The sequence below is a fragment of the Hemitrygon akajei genome, chromosome 8 (genome assembly GCF_048418815.1).
Source record: "Hemitrygon akajei chromosome 8, sHemAka1.3, whole genome shotgun sequence".
Lineage (NCBI taxonomy): Eukaryota > Metazoa > Chordata > Chondrichthyes > Myliobatiformes > Dasyatidae > Hemitrygon > Hemitrygon akajei.
The window spans coordinates 43,476,346-43,498,740 of NC_133131.1; the positions used below are offsets into that span (position 1 = coordinate 43,476,346).

The window sequence follows — 22,395 nt, forward strand, 5'->3', positions numbered from 1 at the left end:
TCTGACGGTGGTGTCTGAAAAGAGGATGCTGTTCAAGTTGCATGTCATCTTGGACAATGTCTCCCATCCACTCCATAATGTACTGATTAGGCACAGGAGTACGTTCAGCCAGAGACTCATTCCACCGAGATGCAACACTGAGTGTCATAGGAAGTCATTCCTGCCTGTGGCCATCAAACTTTACAACTCGTCCCTCGGAGTGTCAGACACCCTGAGCCAATAGGCTGGTCCTGGACTTATTTCCACTTGGCATAATTTACCTATTATTATTGAATTATTTATGGTTTTATATTGCTATATTTCTTCACTATTCTTGGTTGGTGCGACTGTAACGAAACCCAGTTTCCCTCGGGATCAATAAGGTATGTCTGTCTGTCTGTCTGTCTGTCTGTCTGTCGAGGAAGCACAAAAAGGATTGGCTATTTACAATAAATAATAGAATGCTGAGAGGTGTAGAGGCATGTATAAGATGACAAAAGGCAAAAAAAATTCGAGTGAATAGACAGAGTTCGTTTCGTGACCTGCACGTTCAGAATGTGCCAAGTGGTCTCCTGCGGTGCCATATGCATTTAAAGAATCAGTGATTTGACAATGAGTCAATTAAAGGTTCAAAATTTTGGCGGTAGGAGTAGTTGGAGTTTTAGTTGCAGTTGGAGTTTGCAGACTGATGAGACTCACAGTTGGCCAAATACCAACGGTCCCAAGTATGGAACCCCATCAGTAAAGGGAGGTGGGAACATCTACATCCGGAGCTGAGTACTTGCAGCAAGGAAGAGCATGAGTCCTTCATCAAAGGCTTCAGTCACACTCTCAGTTGACGTTTAGTGGACACTATTATTCCAAACCTATACCTATGATCTTTCTCTCCATCTGCATTTCAGGTCCAACCATCTACATCCCACAATTTCCCATCACCTTTGGCTTTTCCTGACTGCTGGTCCAAAACACCGCAGATGAGCAGAACTTTCACCACCTGTCTGTGAGCTAGCCAATAAATCCTTGGAACGGTTTGGCAAAGCAATAGATGCAGACAATAGCAATGGGATGTGCTTAAACTTTGAAAGACTTCTGACAATGGAAGATGTCCCACTCTGCAGGTTATTCATCTCACCCTAGCCTCTGTGTAAAAATCAAGGTCTTACAGATGTTTCCAAACCCAGGGAAAATGGGAGGGCTCAGGAACAGTGCTATTCCCTAGGTGAATAGGGAGCCTGGAGGATGGTCCCAGCTCAAGATGTTTTCCAGTGAACCCACTGAGTTCAAAGGGAGCAGGAAATATCCAATCTCAGGAGACACCAAGAAGGTCACAACCACCGGGTAAATAGGAAGGTGAAACGTTAGACAGGGACTGGTCCTTAAAACTACCGGGATGGCGGGTCTGACTAGAGGTGAGGCATTAGAAGGAAGCAGAACAACCCTTGACACAATGAGACAATGAGACAAACTGATCGCAGTGCACGGGGCTGCTATCTAGTGCTTCCCCTTAACTGGTTATAGATAACAACAGCAGAAGAACCCCACGAGGAATGATGAATGTGGACAGAACAAAGGACGCTACTTACACTGTTGGCTGTAATGGACTGCAGCAGTAGCTCAGTAAGGGGCTGGTAGTAATTGGAAGGAAGGACGCTCTCATCCCGCAGACGCAGCTGTAGACGCAGTGAACCCAGGTTTCCCCTGAAAAATACATGTGCGTTAGATTGCAGTAACACAGTACGAGATGCTGTACTTCTGAGTGGCTGAATAGTACATCAGTCATAGCTTAGGCTGCAAGAATGGAGGGGCTGAAGCAACTGACTGGGTTCTTCTGGATCCCTGGATTCTGATGGATCAATAATTGATCCCTGGCAATTTACAATATACTCAGATAGTATAAGTACCCTGACTACAATCAGATAATAAATTTTCCACTGAGTCCAAAGGAAGCAGGAAAAGCCCAAGCATTCTGGACCCCGCTCACATTCTGGACCAATTGGTGATCTGAATACCAGACATCAGGATTCCCAAACTGACTGAAGATTTACTGTATTTAAGAAACAATCAAAATGAGTGTGATTCTTGTCATGTGATGAGTTCATTTGGATACAATAAAACATATTGCAGCCTATCAGGTTTAGTCAGCGGTGCATAAAGATTTAAAATTTGACAACATTGAATCGTGTACTCCCCTTATTATACTAAATGCTTACAAGGGTATACATGAATTTGCTCTTGCCTCCTCCCCTCCCCATAAGCCCCTGTGATCAGCTGCTTTTTATTACTCTTCTTTCTCAAGTTTTCATTATTATACAACGCACATCACCTGATCTTAATGCCTACAATCAGCCCACATTTATACATTTGTCTCAATTTGTTCTAATACTTATGCTTGGCTTCATACTAATAGTGAAAATCAGTTATTAAAAACTTTGGCTAACATTCCCCTCCATTATGCAAAACACTTCCGGAAAAACTTGAAAATCTCCATCCAGAACTTATTTTCTGCAGTGAAAATTTTCACATTTTAAATTATGTTTTAGGCACAAAAACAAACTTAGTTTCTAATAATATTGGCTCATAAATTATCCTTCAGGATTTCATTAAAACTTTTATTTCGAGGTCACAGATTTTTCAGAGAGCTTGGGTCTGGGTGAACCTTTGGTGAGTTATGACATAGTAAACTTGGTGGAGTAGGGTCAGGCTGGGAGCCAAAGGAAGTGATTGGGAACGCTGGTATTGCAAAGTGTTCAACTGCCAAGCACGAAGACTGCCCCAGCCAGAAGGCATCAGGGAGTGAGAGATAATGGATTAGGAGGAAACCTGATTGGGAGAATATGAAGAATACGATTGCTAGGAAGTATCCTATACTTAGGGTATATAGCAAAATATTAACTTCAGAAACCAATCTTTAGACCTGAAACTGTGGATGGTAGATTAAATTTAAAATACAGCCCTGGTCAATAGGTTCAAAGAGCTGTGAACAGCAGTTAATTGAAAAACCAGACAATGCTGATTAACATTCATTTTGGGTGTCTGGAATGTGGGTGCAAAGAAGGGGGTGTGAAAATTATATGTAATTCAAAGGAAGCACTGTAGATACATTGTAAATATAGAATTGCCCTTTGATCTTTAGCATATAAAAAGCCATGTAATATTGGGTCAAACAGGCCTCTTCTCATTTTGTTGTATAAAAGGTTACTTCTTTACCTACCAGCTGCGTCTCTCCACTAACTTTGTTCACATTATACCAATGATTGGTTAGAGGATAGGTTAGGACAGGTCAGGTGGGAAACAAGAGCATGATTGGGAGGGGTTGGAGTTAGTGTTAGGGGGTGAGATTGGAGCAAGAACAAGAAGATCAAAGGTTCTAGAGTTGGGATTGGTGGGGTGGGGGTGTGATAAGGAATGATCATGGTTTGTGAGGGTGGAAGTTGGACAGGGTCAAGGGGTAGGGGTAGGATGTGCCAAGATATAGTTGTGTTAAGAAATGGCAGGCATGTCAAGGAGAGACCAGGGAATGGATGAGTTGGGGGAAATCAGGTCAAAGCTGGATAAGAGTCTGCTGAGGATAGCTGTGGGCAGTGAAGAGGTCTTGTTGGTTCGTAGCTTTTGTTTCTGGGGTACAGAGTTCTGATGTAAAATCAGTGATGGGAAGCCCCTTAATCTACTGGATTCAGTCCATCATGCCTCTTTCTTTCAGCAAGAATTACTCAACTGCAGAAAATACAATCGCATCCTGCAGGCCATTGCATTCTGCAACATCAGCTCTCATTATCCTGTTGAATTACTGGCAGACGACAGATCAATAACAACCCTTGGAGTGTGCTTCCCTTCAAATCAGAGGTGGAGGGAGCTTCCACTTCTGGAAACTTTAACCTCCTTTCAGCCCCTATCCATTCTATCCTGGGCACTCTGCAGGGAGTTGAAATTACACACGTTTATTGAATATGGATTGTGGAAACTGAGCATGTGCATGGATACTGACTAATTATCTCAGTCATGTTGTGTTGTTCTTGCAAAAGCTCCAAGTTAATTAACCGTAACTGTGAAGTAGAATTGCTAATTGTTAGTGCATATTTTGTGGCAAAAGAAGGAAGGAGGAGTGAAACAGTTTGGGTGTAAGGGGCCTTGAAGCGTGTTGCCACCTACTTTGAAGGAAACAAGTATGAGTCGCTAACTTTATTTATTTATTGAGGTACACTGCAGAAAAGACCCTCCTGGTCCTTCGAGCCATGCCACCCAGCAAGGTCCCTAATCATGGGACAATTTACAATGACCAATCAGTACATCTTTGGACTAAGGGAGGAAACCGGAGCACCAGGAGGAAACCCATGCGGTAAAGGGGAAAACGTACAAACTCCTTGCGTGTGGCTTTATCAATTTATCAATCCTGGGTGCACATACAGCATCTGCTGCTGGGAGGTTTTCAACTCAACACTTACTTTGCCTTTCCAGAACTTGCTGGTGTCCCTCTGCAAGTAGCTGGCAGCAACCAATGCAGACAAGCACATGCCTAAGGCTGCTGAGGGAAACCTTGAAGGGGCAATATGGAAGGACACTGCTTAGAGCCCTTGCACTATTGCACACTGCACAGCTACAGCCTGGGTAAAACAAACTCTCACACTGGTGGAATTTATGTGAAAGAAGAAATTATGTTCAGCTCATGTAATGTTCGCAAATGGATAGTGCTGTGGGACACCAGGGTGCATAAGAGTTGAGTTATTTGCCTCAGTACTAGAGGGTTCGAGGGAGGTGCTAGTGCAATTGACCCAAGTATCATCATGGAAGGAATTTGGCCAATGTTCTGATAACATTGGTAGGAGGCTGCCTGCAGACAGTGAATAGGAAAGGAACTGATCCTTGGGGTGACACCAGCAAGTGAGGTCATCAGAAATTTACCAATATGACTTGAACGGTTTGTGAACTGAGTGTTCCAACAACTCCAAGTAAATTTTCAAAGAAGTTGTCAACCCAGTATTTGCAAGGACAAGGGTGCTCTTCATGCAGGAGTGCACTTAGGGAGCCCTGCAATGAAACCAAATGTCCTTTTCTGCAGAAGTCACATTTATCAAAAATGTAAGGTTTCCCACTTCACCTGTAGACCATTTCTTAATTTCTGCAATTTAGCTGTGAACATCAAAAAGTGAAATTTCTGTGTGTGCACTTGTGTGTGTCTGAATGTGTGCATGTGTTTGAATGTGTGTGTTGTAGTGTATTTAATATTTTACTAATATTTGTGTAATATTATAAATATATTACTTCATTAGGCATTCCTAGTTTGCTTACATAATTCATTACAGGCTATATGTAAGAAATACGTAAATTGCATATGTCATTATGCCACCAGGTGATATATAAGCGTCTTTCTTAAGAAAAACTAAGTATACAAGTTATTGTGGGCTCCCCGTGTTTTTCTTTCAATCAGTTTCTGGAGTTACAAAACATAACAGTGGCTACAAGAAAGTTTTAAATTGAAGCCGGGATTACAACCTATCTATTAAAGCACAGCACGTTTTTCTTTGGAAAGTGGAGAGGTAGTTGAGTTAAAAAAAGTGATGCACTTGTTTCTTCGAAAGGGAACAAAGATGGTTCAGTAAAAAAAAATGGCAGAAAATGGACAAATTTCCTGGGTTCATAAATAGTGAGTACCAGTTGATAATCATAAATTTAAAAAAAGCAGAAATGGCTGCCTACATCAGAAAAAAAGACACATTCAACTGCATATCAATGATGTATACTGAGTGAATTGAACAATATTTTGAAGCAAATGAAATAGTCAATGAAAAGCGAGTGCCAGTGTTACTGAGTGTAATAGGTGGGAAAACATATAGCTTTTAGAAGTTTAACTGCTCCAACTAAACCAGCCAAAAAGAGCTTTGCTGATATCTTGAACGTAATGCATGAACATTTAGAACTGAAACCATTGTTGATTTCAGAATGCTTTAGGTTTCATTAGTAGAATCAAAGGTAAAGGGAGTCAATTTCAGTTTACATGGCTGAATTGAGAAGATTGTCCAAGCATTGTCAGTTCAGTGAAGGGCTTATTGATACACTGAGAGATCATTTAGTTTGAGGAATTGTTTGAAGAAAAGAAGCGCAACTCACATTTCAAAGAGCATTTTAAATTGCTGTATCAATGGAAACAGCAGCCAGAGACACAACTGAGTTGCAGTCAGGAATGAAATGGAGCATGAACAAAATTGCAATGTCTAAACAGAAATTGGACTGGCTGAACAAATTGTGTTGCCATTGTGGCAGGGGCTCACATACACAACACCAATGTAGATTTAAAGCAAAATCTGCAGAAAATACAACAAAGTAGGACACAAACACAGAGCATGTTCAGACAGACAAAAACAAATGGACTCTGAAGAGAAGAAGAAGGTAAAAAGTCAAGTTGCAGTTTCAAAAAGAGAACTAATCTGAGTACAGTTCATGAAAAGTCTGATAATGATGAGTGACTCAGGACCGAGTAGCCTTGAGATTTACAATGTGAAAACTAACAATAAACAAACAATATGGCTTACACCAGAAGTGAACGGCAAATTAATTAAAATGGAATTGGACAGTGGGTTAGCTGTATCAGTCATTCCACAAAATGAGTTTGAACGGCATTTCAAAGAACTAAAAACTGCAGATAAACTGAACTAAAACCTGCAGATATCCAACTAAGAAGTTATACTGGAGAAAAGATAACTCCTGTGGGAATGGCATGCACAACAGTGAAATAAAACAACCAACAAGCCACATTTGGCTTGCATGTGGTAAAAAAAGCCAGAGAGCCAGTGCTATGGGGTCATGATTGACTGAGACTACTACAACTTGATTGAAGATCCATCCACCATCTGCATGCACATCCCCTGTAATAGAGTCAACTGAAAGCCAACTAAGAAGGGCACTGGATAGTGCCACAGCAGTGTTCAAGGATGGCAGTGGATAACTCACACCATCAAGAGAAAAACAGTGTTAAATGAAAATGCTATACCCAAGTTTTACAAAGCCCATCTGATTCCTTATGCCATATATGATAATGTAGCCACTAGCTAGATGGTATGGAGGCTGAAAAAATCTTCCTAAGGTTGAGTGGGATCCCATAGGCAATGCCAGTGGTCCCAGTAGCCAAAAAGAATGGGTCTGCTAGGATCTGTGGTGATTTTAAGGTCACCGTCGACCCAGTAGTGAAAGCAGATGAACACCCTCTGCCCAGGATAGAGGATATCTTAGCAAACTTTTCTGGAGGGAAACACTTCTGCAAAGAAATGCTTATGGATCGTCCTGTTCACATATGGACAAGGAAATACTCAAAGTATTTACAAAAGAGGACAATCCTGTTGACATATTCTCCTCATTGCAAATTGAAAGTCTCCCTTACGGCAGAGATAATCCAAAGGGAAATCAGAGAAGACCTCACATTGTCTCAGGTCTACATGGCTACCCCAAAATGGCCGGGATGTGCAGCAGAAACTCCAGATCCCCCTTTTTCACCAGTGTTGGGATGAACTTATCCTTGACAGGATTGCCTTATATAGGGATTGAGAGTTGTACTATCCAAACTGACAGCTAATGTGTTGGAGGAGCTACATGTCAGTCATCATATAGTCAAAATGAATGTTTTGCTTCGAAGCTTTGTCTGGTGGCCTGGGGTAGATCTGCAGACTGAGTAGCTTGCCAGAATACAGAAGAGAAAAAAAATAAAACAAAAATAATAATAATAATAATAATAAATAAGTGGATCAATTACAGTATACATATATTGAATAGATTAAAAAATGTGCAAAAACAGAAATACTGTATATTTTTAAAAAGTGAGGTAGTGTCCAAGAGTTCAATGTCCATTTAGGAATCGGATGGCAGAGGGGAAGAAGCTGTTCCTGAATCGCTGAGTGTGTGCCTTCAGGCTTCTGTTCCTCCTACCTGATGGTAACAGTGAGAAAAGGACATGCCCTGGGTGCTGGAGGTCCTTTAATAAGTGATGTTGCTTTTCTGAGATACCACTCCTTGAAGATGTCCTGAGTACTTTGTAGGCTAGTACCCAAGATGGAGCTGACTAGATTTACAACCTTCTGAAGCTTCTTTTGGTCCTGTGCAGTAGCCCCTCCATACCAGACAGTGATGCAGCCTGTCAGAATGCTCTCTATGGTACATCTATAGAAGGTTTTGAGTGTATTTGTTGACATGCCAAATCTCTTCAAATTCCTAATGAAGTATAGCTGCTGTCTTGCCTTCTTTATAACTACATCGATATGTTGGAACCAGGTTAGATCCTCAGAGATCTTGACACCCAGGAACTTGAAACTGCTCTCTCTCTCCACTTCTGATCCCTCTATGTGGATTGGTATGTGTTCCTTCATCTTACCCTTCCTGAAGTCCACAATCAACTCTTTCGTCTTACTGACATTGAGTGCCAGGTTGTTGCTGTGGCACCATTCCACTAGTTGGCATATCTCACTTCTATACGCCCTCTCATCTACCAACATTGGTAGATTCTACCAACAATGGTTGTATCATCAGCAAGTTTATAGATGGCATTTGAGCTATGTTGAGCCACACAGTCATGTGTATGGAGAGAGTAGAGCAGTCTGCTAAGCACACACCCTGAGGTGCACCTGTGTTGATTGTCAGTGAGGAGGAGATGTTATCATCAATCCGCACAGATTGTGATCTTGCTTTTAGAAAGCTGAGGATCCAATTACAGAGGGAGGTACAGAGACCCAGGTTCTGCAACTTCTTGACCAGGATTGTGGGAATGATGGTATTAAATGCTGAGCTGGAATTTATAACCAAGCAGGGAAGAGTGTTGTGTATTTAATATTTGAGTAATATTAGATTAATCTTGTAAATATATTATTTGATTAGGCATTCTTTGTTTGCATAATTCATTACGGGTTATAGGTAAGAAGTACGTAAATGGCATACATCATTATGCAACTACGTCATGTGTGAGCATCTCACTAAAGAAAAACTAAGTACACAAGTTATTTGGGGCTCCCGTGGTTTTCTTTTGATTAGTTTCTGGAGTTACAAAATATAATGTGTGTGCACATGCACACATGTGTACATGTATGTTTGTGTGTATGTGTGAGTGTGCAGATGGGGGACAGTAATCCAGGGAGATGTGGAGTTAACTAAATCCTTGCAAAAGAATTGCTGTAAGCAACTTGTGCTTTTTTAATAATTGAACTGGTCAACCCTTGAGCACACACCAATCTATCCTCTCTCCATGGTTTGGTCGTAGGTGTTACAAGATTATCAGTGGAGAATATGTTTTTCTCAGTTAATCCTGTTACATGTTGTACTGACCCTTCAATGACCCCTGACTTCCAATGTACTGCTGGGTTGATTATATCTGTTCCTCCCCATCTGTCAGTGGGATTTAATAGAGAGGAAATTACTTTCTACTTATGGCTAAAACAACACTGGATGATGCCAAAGCTAAGGGCAACTTTAAGCCCTATTGATCCATGAAGCAGGTGTTCACTGATTTACATTGGTGCTTGGTCTGGTAGCACCTTGGTTTGAAATGTTTATATTCTTGGTTTCAAATCCATCTTAGTCTTTAGTGCTCGCTATGTCTGTACCTTCTGTTTTATTAACTCCATTACCAACCACTTCCCTTGCCGAAACTAGGATCAAAATACTTCTCCAGTTTGTGATGTTGTGTGACAGCTAGAAGACATACTCCATAACTCTTACTGTCAAACAATTCCCCACTGTCTGATACCAAATATAATTTTTGGTTCGATGCAATGAGTAAAACTGCAGTACAAAATGTGAGTATTAAGGCACTTTCTAGAGTTAGCGTATATAGCAAATATTAACTTCACCAGCAACCTATCTTCAGAGGTGAACGTGGATTGTAGGTTGAATTTAAAATGCAGCCCTGAACTATAGTTTTCGTAGAGCTGTGGACTGGAGTTGACTGAAAACCAGACAATGCTGATTAATATTCAGTTTGGGTGTCTGGAGTGTAGTGCAAAGAAGGAGGTACGCAAAAATTATATGTAATTCAAAGGAAGCATTGTAGATACTGTGTCACTATAGAATTGTCCTGCGGTTACGTTTCATCATTAGCATATAAAATGTCATCTAAAATTGGGTTGGGGGGCCTCTTCCTACAAGAGTGTCTCAATATGTCTCTCTAGTGACTTTGTTCACGTTACAACAGAGAGCAGGGAGGAAGAGAATTAGAATATAAGGGATGGTCTTTCCTATGACATCACTTTGGTGACCAAGGGGATAGATAGTCAATGAAGTATCTTATAAAACCCAGTCACTGAGTAACACGAGACTGCAAATCCACAGGAAAAACAAGGTCCAAAATCTGTAAGTTTAAGAGTCCAGTCTGTGAGTTCACTGGAGGCTTGAGGACCGGAGGTGGTCTGTCCTGAGGTGGGCAAATGATAAACTTCACTGTTTGTTTCTATGCACACATGATAAATAAATGAATCTGAATCTGATGTAAGAGGAGAGATCACAGGATGAGAGATGAAGGAACCAAGAGGAAAGAGACAGAAAGAAGGAAGGGGATAGATTTTCACTCAAGCATGGGAGAGAAAGGAATACCAACTTTGGATGATTGGCTGGCATACAGCATTATTTGTGCCATTGATCACTAGGTAAATGGTCTTTTATGGTGTTGTAGACTGAATGTCACTGAACAATAATTACTGTTGCACATTTTCTTCCTTGTTTGTTAGAGTAGTCACTTCACTTCAGAAGTATTTTATTGACTGAAGCATTTTAGGATCCAAGGTTGTGAAAGTGATAAAATAAATGTTCACTCTTTTTTTGGATGCACATCTAGCAGTGAGTGCAATTCCCTTGTTGTAATATTCTCTAACAGAATGCAACAATTGACAAACTGATTAACTGAAGTGCTTCTGGTACAGAAGCCGCACACAATTCACCTTCAACCTTCTCAATGGAGCTATTTTCCAAAAAAAACTCCATGGTTGTAGACCAAAAATACTTGAGCTAGGAGACAAAAATTAGCTGGCATTTCTTCCATTTTCCCTTTACTGAATGTAATGATGAAATGGGAATTGGAATCTGTCCAGATATGAGACCTACATCTTCAGAAAAATGGGAACACCAGACTCAGTTCTCGATAACATTCAATCATGAGAAACGGAACCAATTTATGTGTCACTTACTCATGTTATCTGAATGTACTTCTTCTTGAGAAGATCAGCAGGAGAGTACATTCCTCAACACATGTCCCACTGGTGTGGGAAAGAGAGGACCACAGAACACAGGTAGGAGAAAGTGAGTTTAGTATAAGTGTGATTTGCATATTCATGAGAGTGGTACAACTGTTACTTAGAATATGAAACAGTACAGGGCAATATGGGCTCTTCAACCCAATATGCTGTGCTGACCTATATAAAACTACTGTCAGGCCTTCACAGGCAGGCACCTCCCAGTCTCCACCCAGTTAGCAGGAGTCATCTGTCACTTCTTTCCAACATCACCTGCAACCTATTTAAACCCAGCTCTCATCATCAGTCGTTGTTCACTCATTGAACCAGCCAGACTCAACTAGTTGTCCCTAGCCTTCAGTTACCTTGTTGCCTGTGGTTTTTAGCACCTGCTCTCTCTTGTTTTGTGGCCCCACCTGGCTTGTTATTTTGCAATTTATTATTAAAATTATTGCTCACTGCTAAGTTGCTGCCACTGCTCTGCTTTTGGGTCAAGCCTCCTCTACATTTCCTGACACCTACACCATGGTCAACCTAATTCTTCCCTCCTACGTAACCCATAACTTTCCATTTTTCTTACAATCACATGCCTGTCTAAGAGTTTCCATTAGATCAGCCTCTACAACCAACACCAGCAGCAGTGCATGCCAGGCATTAACCACTCTCCGTACATAAAAAAACTATCTCCGACATCTCCCCTAAATGTTCCTCCACTCACCTGAAACTGCTGCCTCACTGATCAATCCTGACCTTAGATCCTGACTGTGGAAACTGCATGTGACTCTGCATGTTTCCATGAGGAAATCTGCAGATGCTGGAAGTTCAAGCAACACACACAAAATGCTGGTGGAACGCAGCAGGCCAGGCAGCATCTATAGGAAGAAGTACAATCGATGTTGCGGGCCGAGACCCTTTGTCAGGACTAACTGAAAGAAGTGGTAGTAAGAGATTTGAAAGTGGGAGGGGGAGGGGAAGATCCAAAGTGGTAGGAGAAGACAGGAGGGGGAGGGATGAAGCTAAGAGCTGGAAAGTTGATTGGCAAAATTCTCAAAAAATTTCCCTGTCACAGATCCAACATTAGATATTCTTCAGTCTTCTGTTACCTTGTCTGTGGCTAACGAGGACACAATGATCCCTACCAAAGGTGAGCAAGCTCCTTCATTGCCTTCTTCAATATCTTGGGGCTTATTGTTCCAGTCCCTGGGGACTTACCTATCTTTCAAGATAGCCAACACCTCTTCTTATTTAATAACAGCACGTCCTAGAATATCAGTATACCCCCCCCCGCCGTCTGCCATCATTCATTCCTCCTCCATAGTAAATACTGTACTCAAGAAGGACCATATCTGCGTCTCTGACTCTCTACAGAGATTCCCTCCTTTATGCTTGCTCTTGCTTCCAATACATCTTGGGTTTCACCTCAATCTAATTGTCAAAACATTCAATGCTCCTTTTAGCCCACCTAATTTCTTCTTTAAGTTCTTTCTTGCTTTCTTTATATTCCTCAAGATCTTTGTCTGATTTCCAGCTCTTGTACCTTTACTATAGTCCCCTTTACTTTTTGACCAAGCTTACAATATCTCTCGTTATCCAGTGTCCCTGAACCTTGCCATCATTATCTTCCATCTTCTCGGGAACATGCTAGTTCTGAACTCTAACCGGCTGGCCTTTTTAAAGAAATTCCACATGCCAGATATAGATTATCCTCAAAGAACCACCCCTTATCTAATTCTTAATTTCTGTAATTAGTCTACTCCCAAATTACCCACTTTCATCTGATGATCAGTCTCTTCCTTTTCTACGGCTATCTTAAAACCTACAGGATTATGTCGCTGTTCCCAAATTATTCCTACACTGAAAATTCATTCATCTGGCCAGGCCCGTTCTGCAATGTAGGGTCTAGAATTTCCTCATTACTGCTTGAACTGCCTGCATATCACTTCAAGAAACCCTGCTTAATAAACTCTGTCCCACCAGAGCTCCTGGCACTGAGGGTGTCCCAGTTAATACTGGGGACATCACCGGCCATAGAAATACTGTTGCAGTTACAGTTTTACACGATCTGCTTACATTCCTGTTCCTATAACTCTCATTGGTTATCGGAAGGCCCACATTATAACCCCATTATAGTGATTGTACCTTTCTTATTCCCAAACTATCTGTATGACCTCATTGAATGAGCCCTCTAGGAAGTTCTTTTATAGTACTGCTGGGACATTCTCCCTGTCTTTTTACACCACTCTTGGTCTTGTCTAAAATAAGCTGCCAGTCCTGCCCTACTCTCAAACAAGTTTCAGTAATGGCTACAGTAGTGTAATTCCATGTACTGAGACAGCTCTGGGTTCATCTGCCTTAACTCTTTGCATTAAAATAAGTATACCAGACCATCATTCCAGTTGAATTCATTATCCTAGCCCTGGACTTACCATCTTCTCCTCAATCACTCCACCTGTTGACTACAGCTCCAGGGCCAACCACCCCACAACTCCCCAGCTACATTAGTACAAACCCTCCCAAGCAGTACTAACAAACCCTCTCATTCAGGTGCAAACCTCCCTGGTGTCCCTCCCATTCAGGTGCAACCCATCCTTCTTGTAGCGATCTCACCTGCCCTGGAAGGTAGTCAACTGATCTCAGTATCTGAAGCCCTCTCTCCTACCCCAGCTCTTTAGCTGTGCATTTGACTGTGCTATCTTCTTACCAGAATGTGGCATAGGGAATGATCAGCACCGGATTCTGGTTTAATATCACTGACATGAAAGTTGTTATCATGCGGCAGCAGTACACTGTAATACATACTAATAAAACTGCAAATCACAGTAAGAAATAGATACGATGGTATATACTTAAAAAGTTAAATTAAATCAGTAGTGAAAGAAGAGGAAAAAATTTGTAGTGAGGCAGTGTTCAGCGGTTCAATGTCCCTTCATAAATCTGATGGCAGAGGAGAAGAAATGGTTCCTGAATCGTTAAGTCTGGCTCGTGTACCTCCTTCCTGATGGTAGCAAGGAGAAAAGGGCATGTCCTGTGTGATTTTCTTATTACCCCTGAGGCCTTGCCTTTTAATTTTTCACCCAACTATCTGAATTCTCTATTGAGCACTTCATCTCTCTTCCTGCCTCTATTGTTTGTTGTCTGGGACAACCGTCCTTGTTGACGTTACAATGGCAAACAATTTTCAAAAATAATCAGAGCAGAAATTCTAGTTCAATCTGCCTTTTTTAAGGTATGAATGATCTGACATAAATTCAAACTATTTCCATTCTGGCAATGGACAAAAGGGAGTAAGTCAAATTTATAACAGATTATTCACACCTTCAGAACACCTCAAATCAATCAGTCACCAATTAAATATATTTGAATTGCAGCCAAGTCCAAAAAAAATGGAATGTAGCAGACTCCCACAAAGAAATTGGTTCAATTGAAAACTTGACAACTGCGATAGAGGGAGGTTTATAAAGCCATGTTAGGATATATTTGAATGTCAGAGCAAGCTCGAGGGACTCAATGACCTACACCTTTTCCTACTGAAACTGCACCATTGGCCCAGATGTGTCAGTGTAAATGCCAAGAGCTTGGAAATGTACCTGGGCTGCAGGATATCTGAACCATGCAACCAGATCCTAAAATATGCCAACAATTCCAGTGAGCATAATATTTGCTTCTGCTTGTTCTGCTCCTAGGAAATTATAGAATCTTAGAATGGTTACATCACAGGAGGAGGCCATTCAGCCCACCGCATCTGTGCTGACCGCCGACCATCGCAACTCAATAGTTCCACAGATCAGCTTTTTTGGAGTAGCCTAGGAAATTTTTCTCCACCTAACTATGAACTGAATATGCCTGGACTCTTTTGAAGTCTTTGTGATTGGGTGTTTTGTATTCTCGCTCAATTTTCTTTCCTGCTGTTTCAGCAATTTGTTCTTTCTTTTGCATGTTGGGGGGGTTCGATGATTTTTCCTTGAATGGGGTCCATGTTTTTCTTTGTTTTGTAGCTGTCTGTGGGGAAGACAAATCTCAGGATTGTATACTGCTTACATACTTTTAAGTAAATATACTCTGAACTGTGCATTTATCTAGTTCCCTCTTGAAATACACACAATGGCCTTTCTCCATTAAATACACAGGTTACGCATTTCAACGCCAACCACGTGCTCAATAAAGACAGTTCCTCTCACACCACTCCCTCCCCCTTTGTTTTATACCTGTGATGTCCAGCTCGAAAGGAAACTGAATTGTGCTCTTTATTCTCTCCAGCTCCCACAACATTTTACGTACCTTAATCAAATCTCTTCCTAGTCTCTTTGTCAAAGTCAACAGTCTCAGCATTTCTAATCTATCCTTGTAACAACAGTCTTATATGCCAGGAACCATTCTTCTAACTCTTTTACTGGCCCCTCTAATGCCTTTGCATCTCTGTTCTAATATGCCAACCAGATTTGAGATACAGCGCAGAATAAGCCCTTCCAGCCCTTCAAACTGCGCTGCCCAGCCCTCCCCGATTTAACCCTAGACCAATCACGGGACAATTTACAATGACGAATTAATTTTCAGATTGTGGGAGGAAACCATGCGGTCATGGGGAGAACAGATAAATTCCTTACAAACAGCTACTCTTCTGCTGCCCTGGACTCTCAAGGATTTGTCCATATACACCCCCAGGTTTCCATGCTCCAGCACCACTTTCACAAGAGTATCCTGTGTTCGATTCCAGGTCTCCTCATTCTTACCACCGAACAGTCCCCCCCACATTAAACTTCATCTGTACTGGTCTCCCATTCCAGCAGCCTGTTTATATCCCCCTGTAGTCTATTGCTATCCTCTTCACAGTTGCCAATCTTGCCAAGTTTTGTATCATCTGCAAATTTAGAGATGATGGCTTGTAACTTTAAAATTTGACCATGAATACATAGTCAGAAAAATAAAACAATGGTCCTAACTTTGATCCTTGGGAAATGCCTCCTCCAGTATGAGAAACCATTCACTCTCTTTATTACCTTTCGGTTTAAGACGGAGCTGGTAAAGTCAAACAACTACTTACTGGCTGCAAACAAAACAAAAAATACAACTGAATACTTTATTAATAACACTTTTTCCCAGCAAACTTTATGGTAAATGATCACCACAGACAATGGAGACGCAAACAGAGGTGAGGTTGAGTTGAGGGTCGGTGAGGTTGAGGCACATTCGAGGCAAAGTCGGGGCGAGTGGAGTGGAGCAAAGTTGGAGCGCAGGAGAGGCAGGTATCATACTTTGATAATGTACTTTGAACCTGTTCCTTAGATGACTTCATACTATTAGTGCTGAGGCCAGCTTTGTGCTGTCAATGTCCCATTTACCCAAATGTTATAACATTAGTGACAAGTCTGTTATGTAGCACTTTATCAAAATTCTTCAAGAAGTCTATATGTCACATAGCTGCATTACCCAAAACAATGGTCATCATTACTTGATCAAAATTCTCTATCAAATTGGTTAAACTCAATTTTCCCTTAAACACATATACTGTACTGACTTGCCTAAAGTAATCCATTTCCTTGCAAGTGGATCTTTTGATAATCTTTTTCTAGATTAGTGTTCCTGAAAATGTTCCCACTACTGATGTTAATCTGACTGGCCTGTAGAAGCAGGGCTTATTCTATTCCTTTTTATGACCTACTGAGTATCACTTGCTGCTTTCCATCCTCCGACACCATCCTTACATCAAACAGCATTGGGAGGACCATGGTCAATACCTCCAAGGTTTCTCCCTGGACTTTCCTTAAAATCCTAGAATGCATCCCATCCAATCCTGATAACTTACCTATTTTAAATTTATTGTTAGTTTTCTAATAGACCAGTGCTATCGATTTTTAATGTATCCAGTATCACTATATCTTTCTTTCCTGTTTATTTAGAAGCTTCTTATTCCCTGGTGAAGGCTGAGTGTTCACTTAGTACCTCACACTGCCCCCAGCATCCAAATACAAGTTACTCATTTTTGTCCTTAATGGGTCTCACTCTCTAATACATTCAGTTGCCACTTCGTTAGATACTTTCTGTACCTAATAGAGCGGCCATTGAGTGTATGTTCATGGTCTTCTGCTGCTGTAGCACATCCATTTCAAGGTTCAGCATGTTGTGCATTCAGAGACGCTCTTTAGCACATCACTGTTGTAACACGTGGTTATTTGAGTTACTGTTGCCTTACTGTCAGCTTGAACTAGTCTAGCCATTTTCCTCTGACCTCTCTCATTAACAAGATGTTTTTGCCCACAGAACTGCTATTCACTGATTTTTTTTTTTTGTTTTTCCCATCATTTTCTGTAAACTCTAGAGATTGTTGTGTGTGAAAATCCCAGGAGATTAGCAATATCTGAGATACTCAAACCACCCCATCTGGCACCAACAATTATTCTACGGTCCAGGTCACATTTCTTCCCCATTCTGCTGTTTGGTCTGAACAACAATTGAACTTCTTGACTATGTCTACATGCTTTTAGGCATTGAGTTGCTGCCACATGATTGGCCGATGAGATATTTGCATTAACAAGCAGGCGTACCTAATGAAATGCTCACTGCGTGTTTACTACCCTTTTTGGATTCCCATTTCCATTGCTGTTGTCAGTTCCTCACCCATTTTAATTGTCACATCCCCTCTTGTTCTTTGTCATCAGTCTGAATCTTGCTGTTATTGACATCCAACAGCTGCCATGCACAGCCTTCTGTTGGTTTATCTCTCTCTGTAATTATTTCATTGTGCAAGAAGCTCTAGATTAGCTTGTTCCCCCTCTGCACATCTTGTAAATGTGCCCCAACTTCACTCAAACAATCTCTTCCTTAAAGACAGCCGATTGTTCTGCAATGATTTTGTCCATCACTATTTGAAACTGGCCTTCATCCATTTCATGACTTTTACTTTGGATTATTCCTCCTTCTCCAAGGTTAACCTAAATCTTGCTGTCTCCTAATTTCTCCTCTTTTGGAACTTGGGGTGCTTGGCCTACTTCATTGCTCAGAAGTAGATCCAGCAATGCCCCGTAACTCATTGGACTCAAAATATTCTTCTCAGGAAAATTATCCCAATAACAACAGGACATTTTCATACAAAGGGAGAGTTGGATTGTTTCAGGAATCACCAGAGTTGAGCACAGCAGTAAATGGCTATGTTTAAAATTTTAAGAGTTGTCACAATTTATTCCAATCTATTTTTAAAACCACCTTATATATTATCTGCAGGCATAGCTGGTATTTACAATTAGACTTGGGGTCCAAAATCAGATTGTCCCCTCTGATAGAGGGAACCCTGTCTTGTTAAAGGAGATGGTTCTCAGAACTGCTGTTCTGAGCAGTTAAACAGTAATTCCAAGGGATTATCTGAAAGAAAAGGAGGGGATTTATTTCTTGTGAGCTGGCTAAAATCACCTCTTGACCAACTGCAATGTACAGTGAATGGGAGCTTTCTGAGAACAATGCTACTGATTTGTTTACTACAGCACAAGAAGGATGCATCAGAGACACAAGAGACTCTGCAGATGTTGGAAATCTTGAGCAAAGTTGAGGTATGTCTTGAGGTCCATCATTGTGATATTCAGAGATCCTGAGCTTTGCTGTAAAAATGCAACACTATCCACTTACCTTTTTTCTTCCTTTTTCTTCCTTACGATGTGTGTGATGTTCATGCAACTTGGCCCCTACAGCCTAACGCTGGGTGTTGCCTTGGGCCTATTGAATTCAGGAATTGACTGCTTCACTCCCTAAGATCTTATAAAAAAAAGGTGCTACTTACTGTGGAATTAACCATCTACTGTCTGATTGGCAGCCCTAATATGCTCTTCACAGGAACCACTGCAGCAATGCCTTGGCACTGGGCTGAGTGGCTTTGAAACAACCACAGGCATTCGTGCGACTTCAGCCAAAGGAGGTGTTTCGCCACTGACTCTCACTAACTTCAGTTTTCCCGGGACAACTTTCCCACAGTTTTTCAAATGTTATCATGATCTCACTCCCATATCACTTCTGAAATTCAGTGAGGCCTTTTTTTGGATGCCAAATGCAAAAAGTTCTCTTTTCAGAGTCAAAGAAATTTTCCTCAGTGTTACCACTGATATACAACCTTAACACAGAGACTGAATGGTTGAGGTGTTTGATTTCAGATCAGTCATTCATCCTGATGCCTGAACATCTGAGCAGAAGGTACATGATACTTCTCTTCCTGTGGAGAGGGGTTGCCAGCCAGTTCTCTTGTACCCTTCCTCATACAGAGTTATAGAGGCCTGCTTGGCTTCTTAATCACAGATGCTGGAAATCCAGTGACACACACAAAATGCTGGAGAAACCTCAGCATTTTCTGCATGCCGCTTTGTTTCCAGTTGGGTGTGTGGCAGATGTCACGGGGCAAATAGGAGGGGTAGGTAGGGGATTTGGAAAGACAGGAATGGGCATTGAGCTGAAACCAGAACAAAGCCAAAATTGACTGATGAAAGAATTAAAGAAAACAGAAGTACATTTAAACATAAAAATCATTAAACTGGCACCACAGAACTTACAGGTGTGAGTAAGAGATGATATTTATGAATTGCGGGAAAATCCCACGGATGGTTCATCAGAGCTACACTTTGTAGTCCTCTTTCTGGGTGTTATCTGGGAGCTGAAGTGCAGTGACTCATCAGTGCTGACTGCAACTGAAGCTTCAAACAGTATGCATCATCTGTGACCCACGCGATAATGTGAGGCAATGGCTAATACTCAAAAGTATCGAGCACGTCAGTGCCGTGCGAAAGCTGAGTTTGATTTGGTCAGAGTAAAAATATTTCGTTGATTGTGAGGCAGTCATTCAGCAGGCGTAATTGCATCATTACATCCTGAAATTCTACTTCTCTTTCTCTCACTATTTTCGGCAACCTTCCATCTAAATGTTATCACTTCACTAAATTAAAATGCGCAGCATGTCTACAGCCAAGTGGGAATATAACAGCAGGGCTGTGAAAAACACACATTTAGAAATTAACTAGCAGACACTGAGACTTTCTACTCCTTAACTACATTTAAACATATTCTATCAGAATCTACAGGTATAATAACATTATCTGTCAGAATCTATTACCCATTTGATCAATTTCTGCGAACGTACACCTTTATGGGGCTCTGGTGAGTTGGTACCGTGAAGAAACAGGTCAATTCCACCTCAGAATGGAGTGCAAATTCACCAATGCAACAACAGGGTTAAAGGGTTACATTATCAGGATAGGTCACTTGCCTGGAATTCTGAAGGCTAAGGGATGGACCAGCTGAGAGAGAGAAGTAGAACTTCAGGATGTAATGATGCAATTAAGCAATTTAATCGACTCTTGTTAGGGATCAATATGAATGAACAGATCTTAGTTGCAGATCAGCTTGGATCCATTTGACAGGTACTTGGTTAAGAGAATTTTAGAGGGATATGGGTCAAATGTAGGCAAATGGACTAGCATGGACGATGGGCTGAAAGGCCTGTTTCTATGCTGTATGACCTATAACTGTGTGACTGGCAGAGAGGCTGAATGGCCTAGTGTTCCTTTATATTGACAGCGTCACTTGTAACTGATTCTGGTGTTGCAACAATCTGTTCCTGCGGGATGTGTGGGCAAGATGGCGCCCACGACCAACGCAACCAACAATGATAACCTGCAGGCAGTTCATGAAACTACTTCTTCTTTTAGATATACTTCTACTACTAATCTGGTGTGATTGGAGCCTGTAATTTACATTTTGATAATGTGCTTTTGGGTCCACTGAGCGGTCTGGCTCTGAGAGAATTCGGCATGGCTTTGAATGGAGCGTGTCTAATGGCGGAGCACGAACACACGACCGGTTCCAATTCACGACGAGCTCAACAATTAAAGCGTCGAGCAGGATTGAAATCGACGAGGGTGAAAGTGGAAGGTGAGCAGGCGTTCAGTGTCTCCTGCCTGCATTTGACCAGTCTCTCTCTCCCGCTTGCTCACTGCTGCCAGAGGAAGGCGCAGGAGTCTTGGGGCTTGGGCAAGGTTTGATTGGATTGGACTTGTTTTTAGAGGACTCTGCAGATCACGTTGTATGTGTTCTGGTTTCTGGGTACTTTTTAAAATTCCTATTTTGTGCCATTTTGTCTGCTGTGGCCTATAGTTAAAGAACGACACAGCACTAAATTGAACTAGACTGAACGTTCCTAGACTATTTCAAATAATTTCGCAGTTTGATGTTTGATGTTCTGTGTGTTATTCGCTCGTCTTTTTCCCATTTGTGTGATTTGTTTTGCACGTTGTTTGATATTTTTCTTTGTATGAGTTCCATTGTAATTTCTTTGTTTCATGGCTGTCTGTGGGACAACAAATCTCAGAGTTGTACACTGCATACATACTTTGATAATAAATGTATTTTGAATCATTGAATTTGTGCAACAATAGCATCATACAGAGTTTTAGAAAAACCTCATAACATTGACAGTACTTCAAGCAAGAGGGCACACTGAAAGATGATCCATTTGACAAATTTCCCATATAAGTTCCAGAATATATGCCGCACACAACTCTCCCACCCAAACCTTCTTCCATCACTTTACATAGAATCTACAGTAGAGAATCAAACCATTCTACCCAACTGGTTTCTGCTAGAATATATGTTCCTTAAGAGCTTCCTCACTCTAGTGAGTGAATCCTGGTGAGTGTGGAAATCAAACCATTCTACCCAACTGGTTTCTGCTAGAATATATGTTCCTTAAGAGCTTCCTCACTCTAGTGAGTGAATCCTGGTGAGTGTGGAAATTCTGAGGGAATTTTTAATCTCCTTTTCCTGGTGTGATCTGAGCAGCAGCAGGACTGAAATGGAGGTGTTGACTGGACCATCTCAGTTCTGCTACCATTGTGTTCGGGCCTGAATCTGGGGAGGAATCCTTATTAATGCCCGTAGACACTCGTGAGAGAGTAGAAGGCAGACACTGAAATTATATGCAGGATCAGGAAAAATTCTTTCAGAGCCCACATGAAGAAGTAAAATTCATGTTGCCCCGAATACCTTGCTCCTGACCTTCTCTGTAGATGTCCTTTACAGCAGCTCAGTCTAGCAATTTCAGCACATTGCATTCATACTAACAAGGCTCAGTACTGGGTGTGAATTCGGCCTTTGCTTGCGCCAATCAACAGCTGACTCAGAGAGAAATGAAGTATGCCAGCTAAAGACCTTGGCTGTGCTTCAATGCATTGAAAAAAACATCAACATT

The 22,395-nt window shown here is 41.4% G+C and overlaps 1 protein-coding gene across 2 annotated transcripts in view; it reads right to left on the minus strand.

Moving 5' to 3' along the window:
• The window catches only part of rasa4 (RAS p21 protein activator 4), a 264,778-nt gene that overhangs the window by 55,909 nt on the left and 186,474 nt on the right, over nucleotides 1-22,395 (minus strand). For both annotated transcript variants that reach the window (XM_073053736.1, XM_073053737.1), the window contains one exon: nucleotides 1,563-1,677. In XM_073053736.1, coding sequence (XP_072909837.1) covers nucleotides 1,563-1,677 — 115 coding nt within the window. The remainder of the gene's footprint in view (nucleotides 1-1,562; nucleotides 1,678-22,395) is intronic.